We start from the raw sequence: 14,320 nt of genomic DNA, 5'->3' as shown, positions 1-14,320 counted from the left end.
AATTGAAATGCGGACCTGCATGCTATGGTGCAGTTGGAGGTCACATGGTAAGGTCAAAGGTCATTTCCGGTGTAATGTTAAAGTTTACGTGCAAGACTGTCTTATGATAAACATTTTTGCAACCATGCAGCAAGAGATCTTGCATGTCATAGTGCTTTTGGAGTTCATGTCATTAGGTCAAAGGTTATTTGCATGAAATGCAGGCAAGACTGCCAGAGGCATTCCACTTGTTTGAAATGTCATCAAAATTTAAATAGTATAAGTGCGTTTTTCTTGAAATTTGGACATCAGGGTAATCAAGTATTAGTATCTTACTGTTGCAGGACACATGGTCAAGGTCAAAGGTCATTTAGGGTGAACCTACTTTGACCATGTTTGTGGTATATACATGTGAAAAACTAAATGAACCAAGGTTAAGACCTTAATTTTAAGGAGGATTTTGCAATTATGAGTCCCTATAAAGATTTCATATAATAATGGTTATCAGGTATCTGCATATGGACAAATGTAACTTTAGGATCACTGGGCAAAGGTCATTTGAGGCCAACAAACTTAGGATTTTATGATCAAATGACTATAGGGGTTTTTTAACTCTCTTAAGAAAAAAAAAATCATTCATGTAGTTTTTAAAGTCTGAATTGTAGAGACATAATGTAATCGTTCAACTACACATGATCAAATTTTCTAAAAAAAAATTGTGGAGACTAAGAAAGCAATCATGAAAAGGCTTGTCAGATGTAATATCTGACAAGTCCTATTTTATCTGACAGTTACCATAGTAACAGTGCTTTCCAGTCAATCATATTTAGGGAAAGTTCCAGGGGGGGGGCACTTCCATTGACAAGGGATACGATGGGCGACCATGGGGTCTGGAAAAGCACATTCTGAAAATGCATGCCTTAACAAGTTTTGGCGTGTGAAACTCTACCCTTAACAAGTAATTGGAAACAAAACGATACTCTAGTCTTGGCAAGTGTTCCCTGAATTGACCCCCTAAACAAGTATATAGCAATACTTAAATTGTTATCCAATGGACAATGTCAGTCGTCGGTTTTACCAGGGATATGCAACTATGGCATTGGGTTGGTATACGGCCCCACCTCCCACACCTCGTGCAAATGTGCAGATCATACTCTAAACACATAGTGTTTGACTCCAGTGGGGCAAAAAGTACATCTTTAATAAAACATTTTAGTCTTAATTTTTTAAAACCCTCGCAAATTGGACCCTAAACACGTAGCTTTCATATCGATACCCTTTTTTCATTATTTCAGTGTTTTTTACACCCTTATTATGTTACGTACGTAACGTGCCCTATCTTTTTTGGTCGCGCATTGTATCCACTCGTCAATGTAAGTGGCTCCCTCGGGGAAAGTTGTCCAATCTGTCAACTGGTCAGACAACAAATGTTGATGAAATGCTCCTCAGCTATTAAAAAGAATATGTTCTTCATCATGACTTTGTGATGTAACATTGAATTTCATGTCTGTTATTTTGCTGATATCCACTCTCCCCAGACACTGGTTTTAGCTTTGGTTTGCTTTTTATATCAAATCTTATCGAGTATCTACAATACTGGCATTGGTAGAAGACTAGAAATCAAACAATTATTTATATCACCCAATTATTTTTATATCTCCCATCCCAGGATATCAGATCGAGGAGGAGGTATCCCTCATTCCATGTTGAAGAAGGTGTTTCAGTATCACTTCACTACAGCTAATGACGATGAGAGTGTGAGTGATAATGGTGGAGCATTCGGTACTTTGATGGAAGCCGTTAATCAGACTACAGCTGGGCCTCTCTGCGGGTGAGTGCTGCATTTATTTCGAAACATAGCAATCAAGAACCTATCAAATCTTATATACCATAAATTTAAAAGCCACATCATACTACAAAAAATACAAGAAATAAGTTTATTGACATCAATCTTTTACAAGATCTTGAGTAATTATTTGACTTGCCAAAGATTCTGACAGTGCTCACAAATTTTTACTAGAGCTCAAATGGCTTTAAGATGTTTTCATATAAAGGCTAAAAAAAATCCTTTATCATGTGCTCAGCTTGGTCCCATTTTTGGGAAGTATGACACCTGCATTAAAGCTTACACTTGATTTGTAACTTAATGCTTTTTTTTACTCAACAAGGATGAATCATCATCTTGTTACTTTTTATACATCCATCCTAGACGGGACGTAGTTTGGCATCATGCTTGGTGTCCGTCTGTCCATTAATTTTTCCTTGTAAACATGATAACTTCAGTTTAACATAACCCAGGCTCATATAATTTGTTGTGTATGATACTAGCATAGACACCAGGAAGCCTATTGATTTTGAGGTCAAAAGGTCAAAGGTCAAGTTGCCACCTTCCACTTTTCTTGCTCTACAATAACTCCATTTTCCGAGTTAGAGATGGCGTATTATGTGCTCGCACAAAAACTTGAGAAACTTGAAGGGCTGTTTTGTTTAAGGGAGAAGGAAGAAACGGGTTGTATTGATTTCTTGGAAATCAAAGATATTAATTTTTACTGTGTAGTTATGTTACTTCACATGTCATATGTTTTGTGTTTGTATTAAATGAGTTATGTTAAGCAATGCATGGATTTTCACGGTTACACTTCGTAATTCCGAAGCTTCGTAATTCCGAAGGTTCTTTATTCCGAAGGTTCGTAATTCCGAAACACGTAAATTGCCTATACCTCGATGTTCGTTAATCCGAAAACGAAAAAGGGTTCGTTAATCCGAACATTTGTGGCGTAATTCCGACGATTCGTTATTCCGAAGCTTGATAATCCGAAAACGAAATAAGGTTCGTTGTTCCGAAGGTTCGTTAATCCGAAAACGAAATAAGGTTCGTTGTTCCGAAGGTTCGTTAATCCGAAAACGAAAAAAGGTTCGTTATTCCGAAGGTTCGTTGATCCGAAAACGAAATAAGGTTCGTTTTTCCGAAGGTTCGTTAATCCGAAAACGAAATAAGGTTCGTTAATCCGAAAACAAAATAAGGTTCGTTAATCCGAAAACGAAATAAGGTTCGTTAATCCGAAAACAAAATAAGGTTCGTTAATCCGAAAACGAAATAAGGTTCGTTAATCCGAAAACAAAATAAGGTTCGTTAATCCGAAAACAAAATCAGGTTCGTTAATCCGAAAAATGAAAACCGGGAAAGCAGAGGCAGAGGCAAGGGAGGGGGGCGGGGGACACTGTTGCCGTTCAATTATCATATGAGGATGGGAAGGCAAGGGCGGCCGAACGAACGAAATGGGCACTTTGGTGATATTTTCACCTTAAGATTATCATCTGCTTGAAGTCATTGTGTGTTTGATAGTGATTAAGAAGAGAAAAACTTTTTTGAAGTGACTTCTTAATATGGCGAAATGTATATTTAGGCTTTATTTTTCGGGAGAGAGTATAATGAGCGAGCGGCTTGGTAAAACAAATTCAAAGGTGAAGTTGTATAACGTTTTTTGTGGTCAATTATTCTTAAAATGGCATTATTGCGAGGTGTTGCGAGCGTGAATCACAAGCTAAACCTTAGGTTATTTCAATAAAAAATGAAAATTAGTTTTTAAAAATCCGAGCAGATTTCTGCTGTCATTAAAAAAGATGTGCATCTAACTGAAGAATTAACACGAGCGCAAAACGCGAGCTTAAACATACTGACCAGAAAAGGAACCTGTTAAAGAAAGCATTTAGTGACCTCTTTAGGATGAATATTTCACCAATCGAATGAGAGTGCGAAGCGCAAGCTGAAATTTTTCAATATTCCAGCCTGAAAACTTAACTTAACTTGTATACTTTAAAAAGAGTATTTTATTTCGAAAAAATCATGAAAAACGGCATATTTATTTTTGAAAAAGGAACTTTCCCATTTTGGAAAATATTAATTCCCCTGTTTTTTATTCCATTTTTGATGCCCCCTGCCTCCCTCCCGGTGGATCCAACTTTCGTCAAATAGAGGGGGGGGGGGGCAATTTTTTTTAAAGCCATATTTTCCTTGATCGGCAGTTAAAAGTTGATTTTTGTTTGTTTCTTTGAAAGGGTAGTCCTAACAGTCAATAATTAGCGTTATCCTTATAAAATAAATTAAATATGTAGTAACATGATAAACCCTTTTTAAATTATGCGAGCGCGAGATATATATTTTTGTTAATATGATGGGCAATATGTTTGTGATCTTCAAAGCGAGATGCCTATGTAACTAAAATTAGACAATAACTGCTAGCAAGAAGCGCGAAGAGAATTTTTAAATATATAAGCTCTGACCTGATCTAAAGGGGACATTTTAAGAACTTTTTGCAGTTAGCCATGAAGACGATGCGTGTTTTAGCCAATGACGGCGGAACGTATTTTTTGGGGGGCAAAGCAAAAAAAAAAGGGGCCAATAGGGGCAGTTTGGTGCAAACGGATATTTTCACCATTAGATTATCATCTGTGTAAAGAGGTTGTGTGTTTTGTAGTAACTAAATTGAGCACAATTTTTCAAGTGATCACTAAAGTTATATATTTACGTTTCATTTCTGCGAGCGTAGAGAGCAAGCGGTTTGGGGGAAAAAGTCAAATCTGAAGATGTAAAATTCACCTTTTTGGTCAATACTGTTAAAAGGGCATCCTTGTGAGATGTTGCGAGCGAATCACGTGCTCAAACTATTGGAAATTTCATGTGGGCCTAGAATGATAATATTGATATAGATACCATTTACCCAGGGAAGCCACTTCAGTTCTGAAAACTATTCTCCCAGCTATTATTATTTTTTTTTACAAGAATGCTTAGAATGTCCAGTTTTCAGGTTGGAAAATCGGAAAAATTTGGCTCACGTTTCTCGCTCGCATCAAGTATTGTTTATTGAGGAACTTATTCTATTCCTGGTTACAAAAAAGAAGTATGAAATGTCCAGTTTTCAGGTTGGAATATCACAAATTTTAAGCTTGCGGTTCGCGCTCTCATTATTTAGTTCGTGAGATATATATTCTATTCATGAGTCACTAAATGCAGTCCTTAAAAGATTACTTTCTGAAGCCTGTTGCATAAAACTTTTTACCTGATAAAACTAAGGTTAGTCTGATTTCCACCCATGACTTTAGTACAGGGCAAAAACTCCTGTAAAAACAACCTGAGTTTTCTCAGGTAAAACGTTTCATGCAACGGGCCCCAGGTCAGTATATAAACAAATTACAGCTCGCCCTCGCATTAATTCTTTAGAAAGATACACATCTTTCTCACGATTACAAAAAATGCTTCGAATGCTCACTTCACGTCTTGTTACATGAAATGTCTACTAGTTTCAGCTTGCGATTCGCGCTTTCAACCTTTCACAAGGATCATTATTAGTATTATTTTTATTTTTATTACCAGCACAAGCTGTTATTTAAAATGACATCTCCTCCAATACAAATCCTATTATCTAGAGGTTGCTCGCACGCTTCCAACACACTTGATCTCCTGCATCTTTAATTAAATCATTTGCTTATAGGCAGCAATTACTCAGATAAAATCGAAATTAGCCTATGCTTGATCAGGGCGCCATTCTTAATGAAATACATGCTTTGGCCCCAACACACGCATGTATCATCGATCGTTATTACTATCATTGCATAATATCGTGTAATCTTGTAATGACAACATCGTTTTTGTTACCAAAATGAATTATTATCATTTTCGGAAATACGAACCTTATTTAATTTTCGGATTAACGAACCTTATTTCGTTTTCGGATTAACGAACCTTATTTCGTTTTCGGATTAACGAACCTTCGGAATTACGAACCTTATTTCGTTTTCGGATTAACGAACCTTCGGAATTACGAACCTTATTTTGTTTTCGGATTAACGAACCTTCGGAATTACGAACCTTACTTTGTTTTCGGATTAACGAACCTTCGGAATTACGAACCTTATTTCGTTTTCGGATTGACGAACCTTCGGAATTACGAACCTTCGGAAATACGAACCTTCGGAATAACCGAACCTTCGGAATTACGAAGCTTCGGAATTACGAATGTATGCGGTTTCTCACAAGGTCTAAAAAGCTGAATTTGTTTGATTTGAATTTATTCAGACAGATAAAATGAATTATTTACATGTCTTGGATTGCCAAACAAGGTCTAGAAAAACCCATACAAGTCGGCATCCCAGAATATAAAACAATACATAATCAATAACATTAGATAAGAAATACAAATAGGCAGAATATCATATGAAAATAAAACTACAGCAGGGAGATAATAAAAAATTCTTCAAAGTACTAAATTTGCATAATGATAATTCAGGTGTCTAATTGGAGATATTTTAACAAAGCTGATTTAAATGTATGAAGTGATTGATTGCTAACTACTATTTGTGGGAGATGATTCCATTCATTAATTGTTCGAGGATAGAAGGACTTCATGTAATAATCTTTACTAGCAAATGGAACATTCATCTTATAAGTGTGATCATTTCTTCCTATTCTATTTGCTCGTGTGCACCTATTCACTTCTCCTACATTAATCAAGTTGTGAACGATTTTATAATAAAAAACAAGCAGATGGTATTTACGTCTTTTCTCTAATAAGTTCATTTTAAACCGTTTTAATAACTCGTTATACTTTGAAGTCCAATCTTTGGACATCATCCTGACGTAACGTTTTTGGATGCGTTCAATCATATCTTTATATTTTATTCTGTAGGGATCCCATGCTATACATGAATATTCTAGACGTGAACGAATTAATGTTTCAAAAAGACTTTTTGAAATAGATACTGGGCAATTAACAAAATTCCTTCTAATAATTCCCATTATTTTGTTGCATCTTATATGTAAATCCATACATTGATCGTTCCAGTTTAAAGAATCATTTATTATGATACCTAAATATTTTTCAGATTTAACGTCTAATAGTTCCTGTCCATTAATAGAGTACATATATGTTATATCATGTTGCTTTCGTGACATTTTCATAATTTTACACTTAGTTAAATTAAAATCGAGCTTCCAAGTTTCAGACCATTTACTTAAAACTTCTAAATCGTGTTGCAATATTTTACAATCATTAACAGTGAAAATAGGACGGTATACTATACAATCGTCTGCGTATAATCGAATAGTGGATGAAATATTGTTAGGTATATCATTTATAAAGCATAAAAATAACACCGGACCCAAAATTGTCCCTTGTTTGATTTTTTTTCTTGCAAAATGCAACTAGAGTGACTGTGACCAACAAGTTTTTCTTCCTGATATGCAGTAGTGCATATAATGTCATGTACAGGGAGATTATGAGTCACAGTTTAATAAGAATTACCATATTCTATGTGATTCTCTTCAGATTTGGATTTGGACTACCAGTATCAAAGGCATATGCAGAATACCTAGGAGGATCAATATCACTGGAGACCATGCAAGGAATCGGAACAGATGTCTTCCTCAGATTGAGGCACATCGATGGCAAACAAGAAAGCTTTAGGATTTAACTTCAGCATCATCAAGCTCCCAAATCATCAAAAAGAGCCATGACATCTTAATATTCAGACCCTTTGGCATCATGTCAATTCGTGGTACCAGTATTCCCTGGTTGTTGGCTAGTCTTATACCAAAAAGATGCAAGTACCAGAAGTTTGTGTTTGTGAGAAAGATGATTAGAGAAAGGGCCATTGATGCTTTATATTCAAAGACTGAAAATTGTACACTGGTACATTTATTTATGTGATGAAAACCATTTCCAAAGAAAAGCTGTAAAATTGCTGTTTGAGATCACATTTGATCTTGTTTGTGCAGATATGTAAATCCAGTGGATATTCAAAGCTTCCTTTCTGTATTCTTAAAATCATATCTATCATTCACCTGTTTGTTTTTACCCTGTTGAAATGATTTCCAGTAGATTACTATGCATCAAAATGACCTTATGATAGGATAAAATGTAAAACAGTGAAATAAAATAAGTCTCTGAAATGAAACTGATAGGTGACATTACTATTACGATAATTACCCAAATTTAGCATGCATGGTCAATATGGTCATTGACATAGAACAAAGAAAATTGCCACATTTTAGATCTTTGAACTTAATTGACCATTTGTTGATCCAAGTCAACTTTAAGATTGATTTTCCTGTCAAGAATACTAGCTTACACCCCTTTTGAAATGTTAGATAATATTTTTGTCTGTAGTTGTTCTGACCTTCAATTTACCCATTAACAACTCATTAGACATTACAATGTTACCATTGACTTATGCTGCATTAAATAATTTTTTCTTCACCAAATCTTTCAACTAGAAACTTAATGAAACTTGATTTGTGACAATGTGTCTCTTGTGACCAAGATATTTGCTAGACAAAGAATTTATGTTGTCAAGTTTTATCAAAATATGGTGAAAATAGGCTGATTTAATGGTTTTAACTTTTTGTACATTCATGGGTTGTCTTTTGAGGTATGTTTTATTATCACTATGTCATAATCAACCTGTAGTGTATGTAAGAAATTGCTCTAAAGGTTTGTTTGATGTAGACTAATATGACATTGTTTTCATCTCTCCGTTCAATTATATGAAGATCATTATTTTTTTCAGACAGCAAAGAAGGGCTTAAGTACATGAGCATATATCTATGTATAAGTATAAAAGAGAATATGTTATAAGCTTGTCGTAAATTATTTTAGCTAAGTTATATTAAATGAGCTCAGGTAATGTATATTGCCATATTTGGATTTGGTGCTAGAAGATGTAAAGCTAGTACCGTATGCATAAAACAAAAAATCAAAGTGTGCATCTCAATAGGGTTAAAAAGTAACTCTTACCAGTAAAGATTTTACTTTGCAAATCAAATGTTATTGTTTTATCTTAATATTAAGAGCTTAAAATGTTTAGGAGATATTGCAAAAATAATTGCATTCTCTGTAGGCAAAGAGGTAATTTGTGAGTAACATACTAGTGTCATGTCACCAAAATGAAGGCTGATGCAGAACTCGATCAACATAGAGATTGATCCTGCTTGCAAATGTTATTGTTTTGGTTCATGTTCGAGATCTACAATGCCAAGTACTATATCTACAATGCCAAGTTCTATGAAGCTTCTTTCTTACACTTCAGCAATTAACATGTTCCATTATCTGGTGTAAGTAAAAGAAAAAATATATGTACATATATGACTTGGAAACAAAATGTTCTGGGATATTTGGTGAACAGTTGTATGTATGCTGAGGTCAGTTCACGGATGTAGCTGCAGTGACTAAATTTAATGAACATAGGCTGAACCAGAGAATTTTTAGAAATATGTGTTCTCTTGTATGTTTTTCTTAAAAACTAAATTTCAACAATCAATGCATTCATCAGTTTAAATGATTTATTTGTAAGGCATATGAAACATTGCCCACTATGTGGAATGCTTAACTTATAGAAATATTGTTATTAATATTATCATAATTAGAGGTATTCCAATCGAGCGAATCATAAACTTACCTGATATTGAAACAAAGAGCATATTTTATGGGTGGGACATATAAACTGATATACTGGAAGTTTTTAATCATAATTTATTCATTTGTACCATTTATAAAATTTACCTTTACTCAAAAGCTTATTTTTAAAGATATGAAAACAGGATTTTTTTTATTTAAATCTCATACAATTGCACCTAGTTCAAACATGGCAAGGCTCAGCTCAGCTAAGCTAAATTTCAAATTTACCCATGGTGATACAAATGCCCCTTTTTGTGCTGCACAGGAGCATTTCATGAAAAACATTGTTGGTCGTAATTATAATGTTGAGAGTGTTTCCTAGCATCTTGGAACAAACATAAATGTCCACTAAAATTCTTTGAAGAATTTGATTGGTTCTCAACATTTTTGTAGTCTGGATAAAATGAAATGTCTCTTGAATCTGAGGAAACAAAATTTGTACCTCATATCCCATTGAACACAAAATGATGCTGAGATGTGCTATTTTTGAATTAGCCTTTACATGTAGATCTTGCCTTTATTTGTTACATTTGTCTTTTTTTAGGTCTTGATGCATCTAAATATTGCTGATAGTGAATTTATTTTGAATGAATATTGTTTTATATTTTGTGTTTGTTTCATTTGTTGAATACTTTGGTTTTATATTTCATGTTGCATGTAGACAAGGGAATATTTGTGTTAGTTATTAATTTTCTTTCCCCTCCAAGTCATTGTATTTCACTCATTAGCATCAGGTATGTAGTCCAGGCTGGTACTTTGCCGGAGTCACAAGGCAGATGGGGAAAATCTTCTCCAATAGACTTTGTACAAGTGACCCGGGCCAAGTCGGAGACCATGGCTGGCAAAATGTGGCCTCGAGGCCGGTCCCAACTACATCCTTGATTAGCATGGATGGATCCGATGCCTGGTGTACAGATACAGGATACTGGCCTTCCATGGACTTTGTAGACTTTGACCAAGGCCAGCAAATATGGCCTCAGGGCTGGCCTTCACCATAAATAGAGTGAAATTTACTTTATTTTGGAAGAAACAAATGTAAATGTCTGGCATGGAATTTACAAGTCTAATTCAGGAGGAAATACAGTGTTTAATTTTAATTCATCCTTCATCAGACAATTAGTCTAGATTTTCATGCCACCTAGATATTCAGTACTTTTTAAAAATCAAGACCTGTGTGCTTTTACTCATAGATGGCTATATTACCTGTGTGCACACAACATATTCTCATTTAACACTGCTATGCATACATACACCTTGTAGTGCAATGGGTTTAGCTTTCTTTTAACTAATTTATTTCCAAAGGAGAGTCATTGGTCATTATCAAAGATTTCCCCTCTCCTTATGCAAAAAAAAATATTAGAACTGTTAAGATATCATTTTATTAGTAAATTTAAATTTCAGTTTTACATGCTTAACCATACTCATACAAGATACAATGGTGTGATTTTTTTTGGAATATGCTTGTCATGGTTTGATTTTATAACATTTGAATGATCAGTTTAAAGTCTTAGACTAGTCCTAGCAGAAGAGCATAACCTTTTCTCTTTGTCTTTCTGTCTGATGGAAACTGAGTATTAAAGATCTTGTGTTTTATTTTATTTTAGTCACACCCATCTTAATTCATTCATGAGCTAGAAAGAGTAGTACTATAGAAAAATCTGTATTCTTTTGCGCAAAGTTTTTCATTGTTTATGCCACCTTGCCTGAAGTAAATTATTTATTTCTCTTAAGAGGTTTTTTCTTTTCTATTCTTCATGCGGTCTAGTGATATGTAACTGATTAAGACTGTCAAGTATTATTGGCATTTATTTTTATCATGGAATTTATGTTTTCAGAGACACATCCTGTTATGCCTTTGAGTTTTGAAAAATATATATAAATAGTAATTAACAACCTATGTGTTCTGTTAATTAATGATAAAGCAATTATAGTACATGGTACAAAATTAGCATTGGGGAGAAATCAGTACGTTCAATGTCAATCATTTGCATGAGTGTGCTTTATTATGGAAATGGCGTTAAATCATTTAGCAGGAAAAATGTGAATTGACAACACCCTGGTTTTCAAATTTAGGGGAAAAATCAAGTAGTGTTCTGTCTAAATTTGCCTAAAATCATCCCTACAATCAATCACTAAAGCTTGATGTGGTGAGGCCCTCTCTATCTTTAAACCTATGTTTAACACATTATTTACACAAGGGTATTTTCATCACCTTGAATCACATCTTCAAATTGCTGAAAAGTGTGCAAATCCATCTCTTTGGAATGTCTCCTCTTGCATAACATGATGTTCTTGCGGGATCCAGTTAACGAGTTATTCTTGATGAATTACAATAATCCAACCTCTTGTAATTCTTGTTATATTTTCATAAAAACTTGAGAATAATTTTATGTCAAAATACATATTAGCTTGTGCACAGAGATATGCGCCGTTTGTGCATCTGACATCATGCACCCTGAATGAAGATATAAGAAAAGATAATACTATTGTATTGTAAGTGCAAAGATACAATATTTATGTGAAAACAATATCAGAATATGAAATGCACTTGTATTCTCGTATTTAGGATGTGGAGTAAAGCAAAAGCAAGATTTCTTTCCATATTAGGATGGCATGATGCTGGATTCAATGAGGTAAAATGCAGGACTTTGGAGAGTGTTTTGAGCATTTCAACTCTTGTATTTTGCGTATAGAGAAAGAGTGGACTTAAAAGGCAGCTTGTATAATGAACGTGTGAAAATTGGATTCATTGAAAAATAATGGTTTGGATGAAAGGTAGATTTATTCCTGTTATAAGGAATGAAATAGGGCCTTATTTTGTTGGGCATGTATTTTAAAGTAGAATGGGTTTACATGCTATCTGGTATTCATCCTAGTCCAAGTTTCACAAAACTATCCCAAGTTTTAATGTTTGTGTGACATCCAAAAGAAACATCAAATTTGATATGATGGTTCTTGTGAAATAGACCCCAGCTTTATACCATTAAACATTAAATGACATGAATAATTGCAACATGTATCATGTTGGTTTTCTTTCCTTTCTTTCTCTAGCAGCTACTACAGTTCATGTATTGTAAAATAGCATTTTATGGTGATTTTAAAGTGAAAACTAGTATTGAAAAACAAATATTACTAGTATGCCAAATATTGTACATATTGGATAAGGTATATAAGAGCTTCGGGCATTATATAGTAATACATGTACTCGCAGCATCAAGCCAATAGAAAATATTAAGTACATGTTTATGGCCTGAATAGTGATTTTCTATCTCTTTACATATGTATCTAATTTGTGAAATATTTTGGAGGTATAAACAGACTTTTTCAAATGTAGCATGTTCAAAGATTTTATTGTTTGAATTAATTCTTTCATCTTTGCTGATAACAACAAAAAACATAAATGATATCCAAAGCAAAATGTGTTGAATGCAGAAGATATTTGTTTTGTTATATCAAAGGTAACACTTTGCTATGTTATTCGTTATTCAAATTAAATGTAGAATTAATCCCACATTTGAATGGATAAACATATATAACCATATATACCCCATGTTTTCCAAAAACTTTAGTGTATAAATGGTGATTATAAATAATCACAAGTAGGCCCATAGTAGGCTTTGGTTTTGAGAACTGCACTTGATATATACTATTCTCCTAGTTTTCTATGAAATCATAAAATTACAGTATTGCATGCTTTGTAAAACATGTAGTACCGTTTTTAAATCTTGCTCTGAATCACAATGTTACATGTCTTGTGGTGTATAGGATGTGTCATGTAATATATGTTTTGAGTATTAAGACAGCAATAAAAAAAATGTATGGACTGTATACTACCTTATTACTTTTCTAGGCCTTTTCATAGAGTGCTTTATCATAGAAATATTTTGCTCGTCATAGCTTAACAGGCATTCAAGTCAAATATTCTCTTTGAGATAACATTATGTAATGCAAGCTTTGAGTGGCGTGTGTTGTAATTACAGGTAAAGCATCCAGGAATAGCGATCAAGTACTATTGTGAAAGGTATTACAGCTTTAAAATGACGGGTAGTAATACAAAACTAATCTTCAAACTAGATGTGTTGACATCCCAAGTGGACATGCGTTTCATTTGGATGTGGGTGTATCTGAGAGATTTGTGAATAGTTTTGACCAAGTCATTTCATGGTACACCATGTATTCTTTTGTTGGCATATGTTGGTGCTGAAACTTCCCAAACTTGATGTTTGTACAGTCGTGTTCTTGTCGTCTTCCGGAGAATGCAACAAGAACAAATGTTTGAAACATTGAGTTTGGGTGATCCTTTTCAGGACCAACATATGCCAATGAAAGAGTACATAGTGTACTGTGAAACCACTACACTCTTCTTCTCTGCCATAGAAACCTTCAGAAGTTAGACCAAGTCATTTGCTATTTGTCTCCTTGACTATGCTGAATGTTAAAGTCACATAATTGTATAACTTGTTTGCCATACCTTTTTTGTCATGAGTAATAATGAAAACAAAGATTGCATAATCATACAATACTTCTTTGTTTCATTTTATTTGGTCCAAACCAATGATGAGCTGCAAGTGATATTGTTATTTCATATATACATGTATGTGAGAGTAATTATATTAAAAGGCTTGTACATAAAAGGCTGATATAGTGTGAAAATGCTGTTTCTGTTTTAGCATTGGATCAAATGGCTGCATGAAGGAGAAGGTGGGGATGTAATGGGGTGAAATATTGATGCTTCAGTTAATGGTCCGATATGCACATATTGTCAGTTAAGACAAATTTTAACACTTTGACTGGCTTCTTTTTACTTCATTTACAATTTATTAACATAATCATGCTGGAAATAATCCAGTTTCAAGTACATATATACAAACTGAACACAGAGTTAAACT

The 14,320-nt window shown here is 34.0% G+C and overlaps 1 protein-coding gene across 3 annotated transcripts in view; it reads left to right on the top strand.

Annotated features, from left to right (window-relative positions):
- LOC121408867 (3-methyl-2-oxobutanoate dehydrogenase [lipoamide] kinase, mitochondrial-like) overlaps positions 1–14,071 on the top strand; it is a 49,005-nt gene extending 34,934 nt beyond the window's left edge. For all 3 annotated transcript variants that reach the window (XM_041600553.1, XM_041600552.1, XM_041600554.1), the window contains 2 exons: positions 1,649–1,810; positions 7,305–14,071. In XM_041600553.1, coding sequence (XP_041456487.1) covers positions 1,649–1,810; positions 7,305–7,449 — 307 coding nt within the window. In that variant the 3' untranslated portion in view covers positions 7,450–14,071. The remainder of the gene's footprint in view (positions 1–1,648; positions 1,811–7,304) is intronic.
- The last annotated feature ends 249 nt before the right edge of the window (positions 14,072–14,320 follow it).

The sequence above is a fragment of the Lytechinus variegatus genome, chromosome 2 (genome assembly GCF_018143015.1).
Source record: "Lytechinus variegatus isolate NC3 chromosome 2, Lvar_3.0, whole genome shotgun sequence".
Taxonomy (NCBI): Eukaryota; Metazoa; Echinodermata; class Echinoidea; order Temnopleuroida; family Toxopneustidae; genus Lytechinus; species Lytechinus variegatus.
The sequence above is the reverse complement of the archived record's forward strand: the minus strand, read 5'-3'. Positions and strand labels throughout refer to the sequence as shown.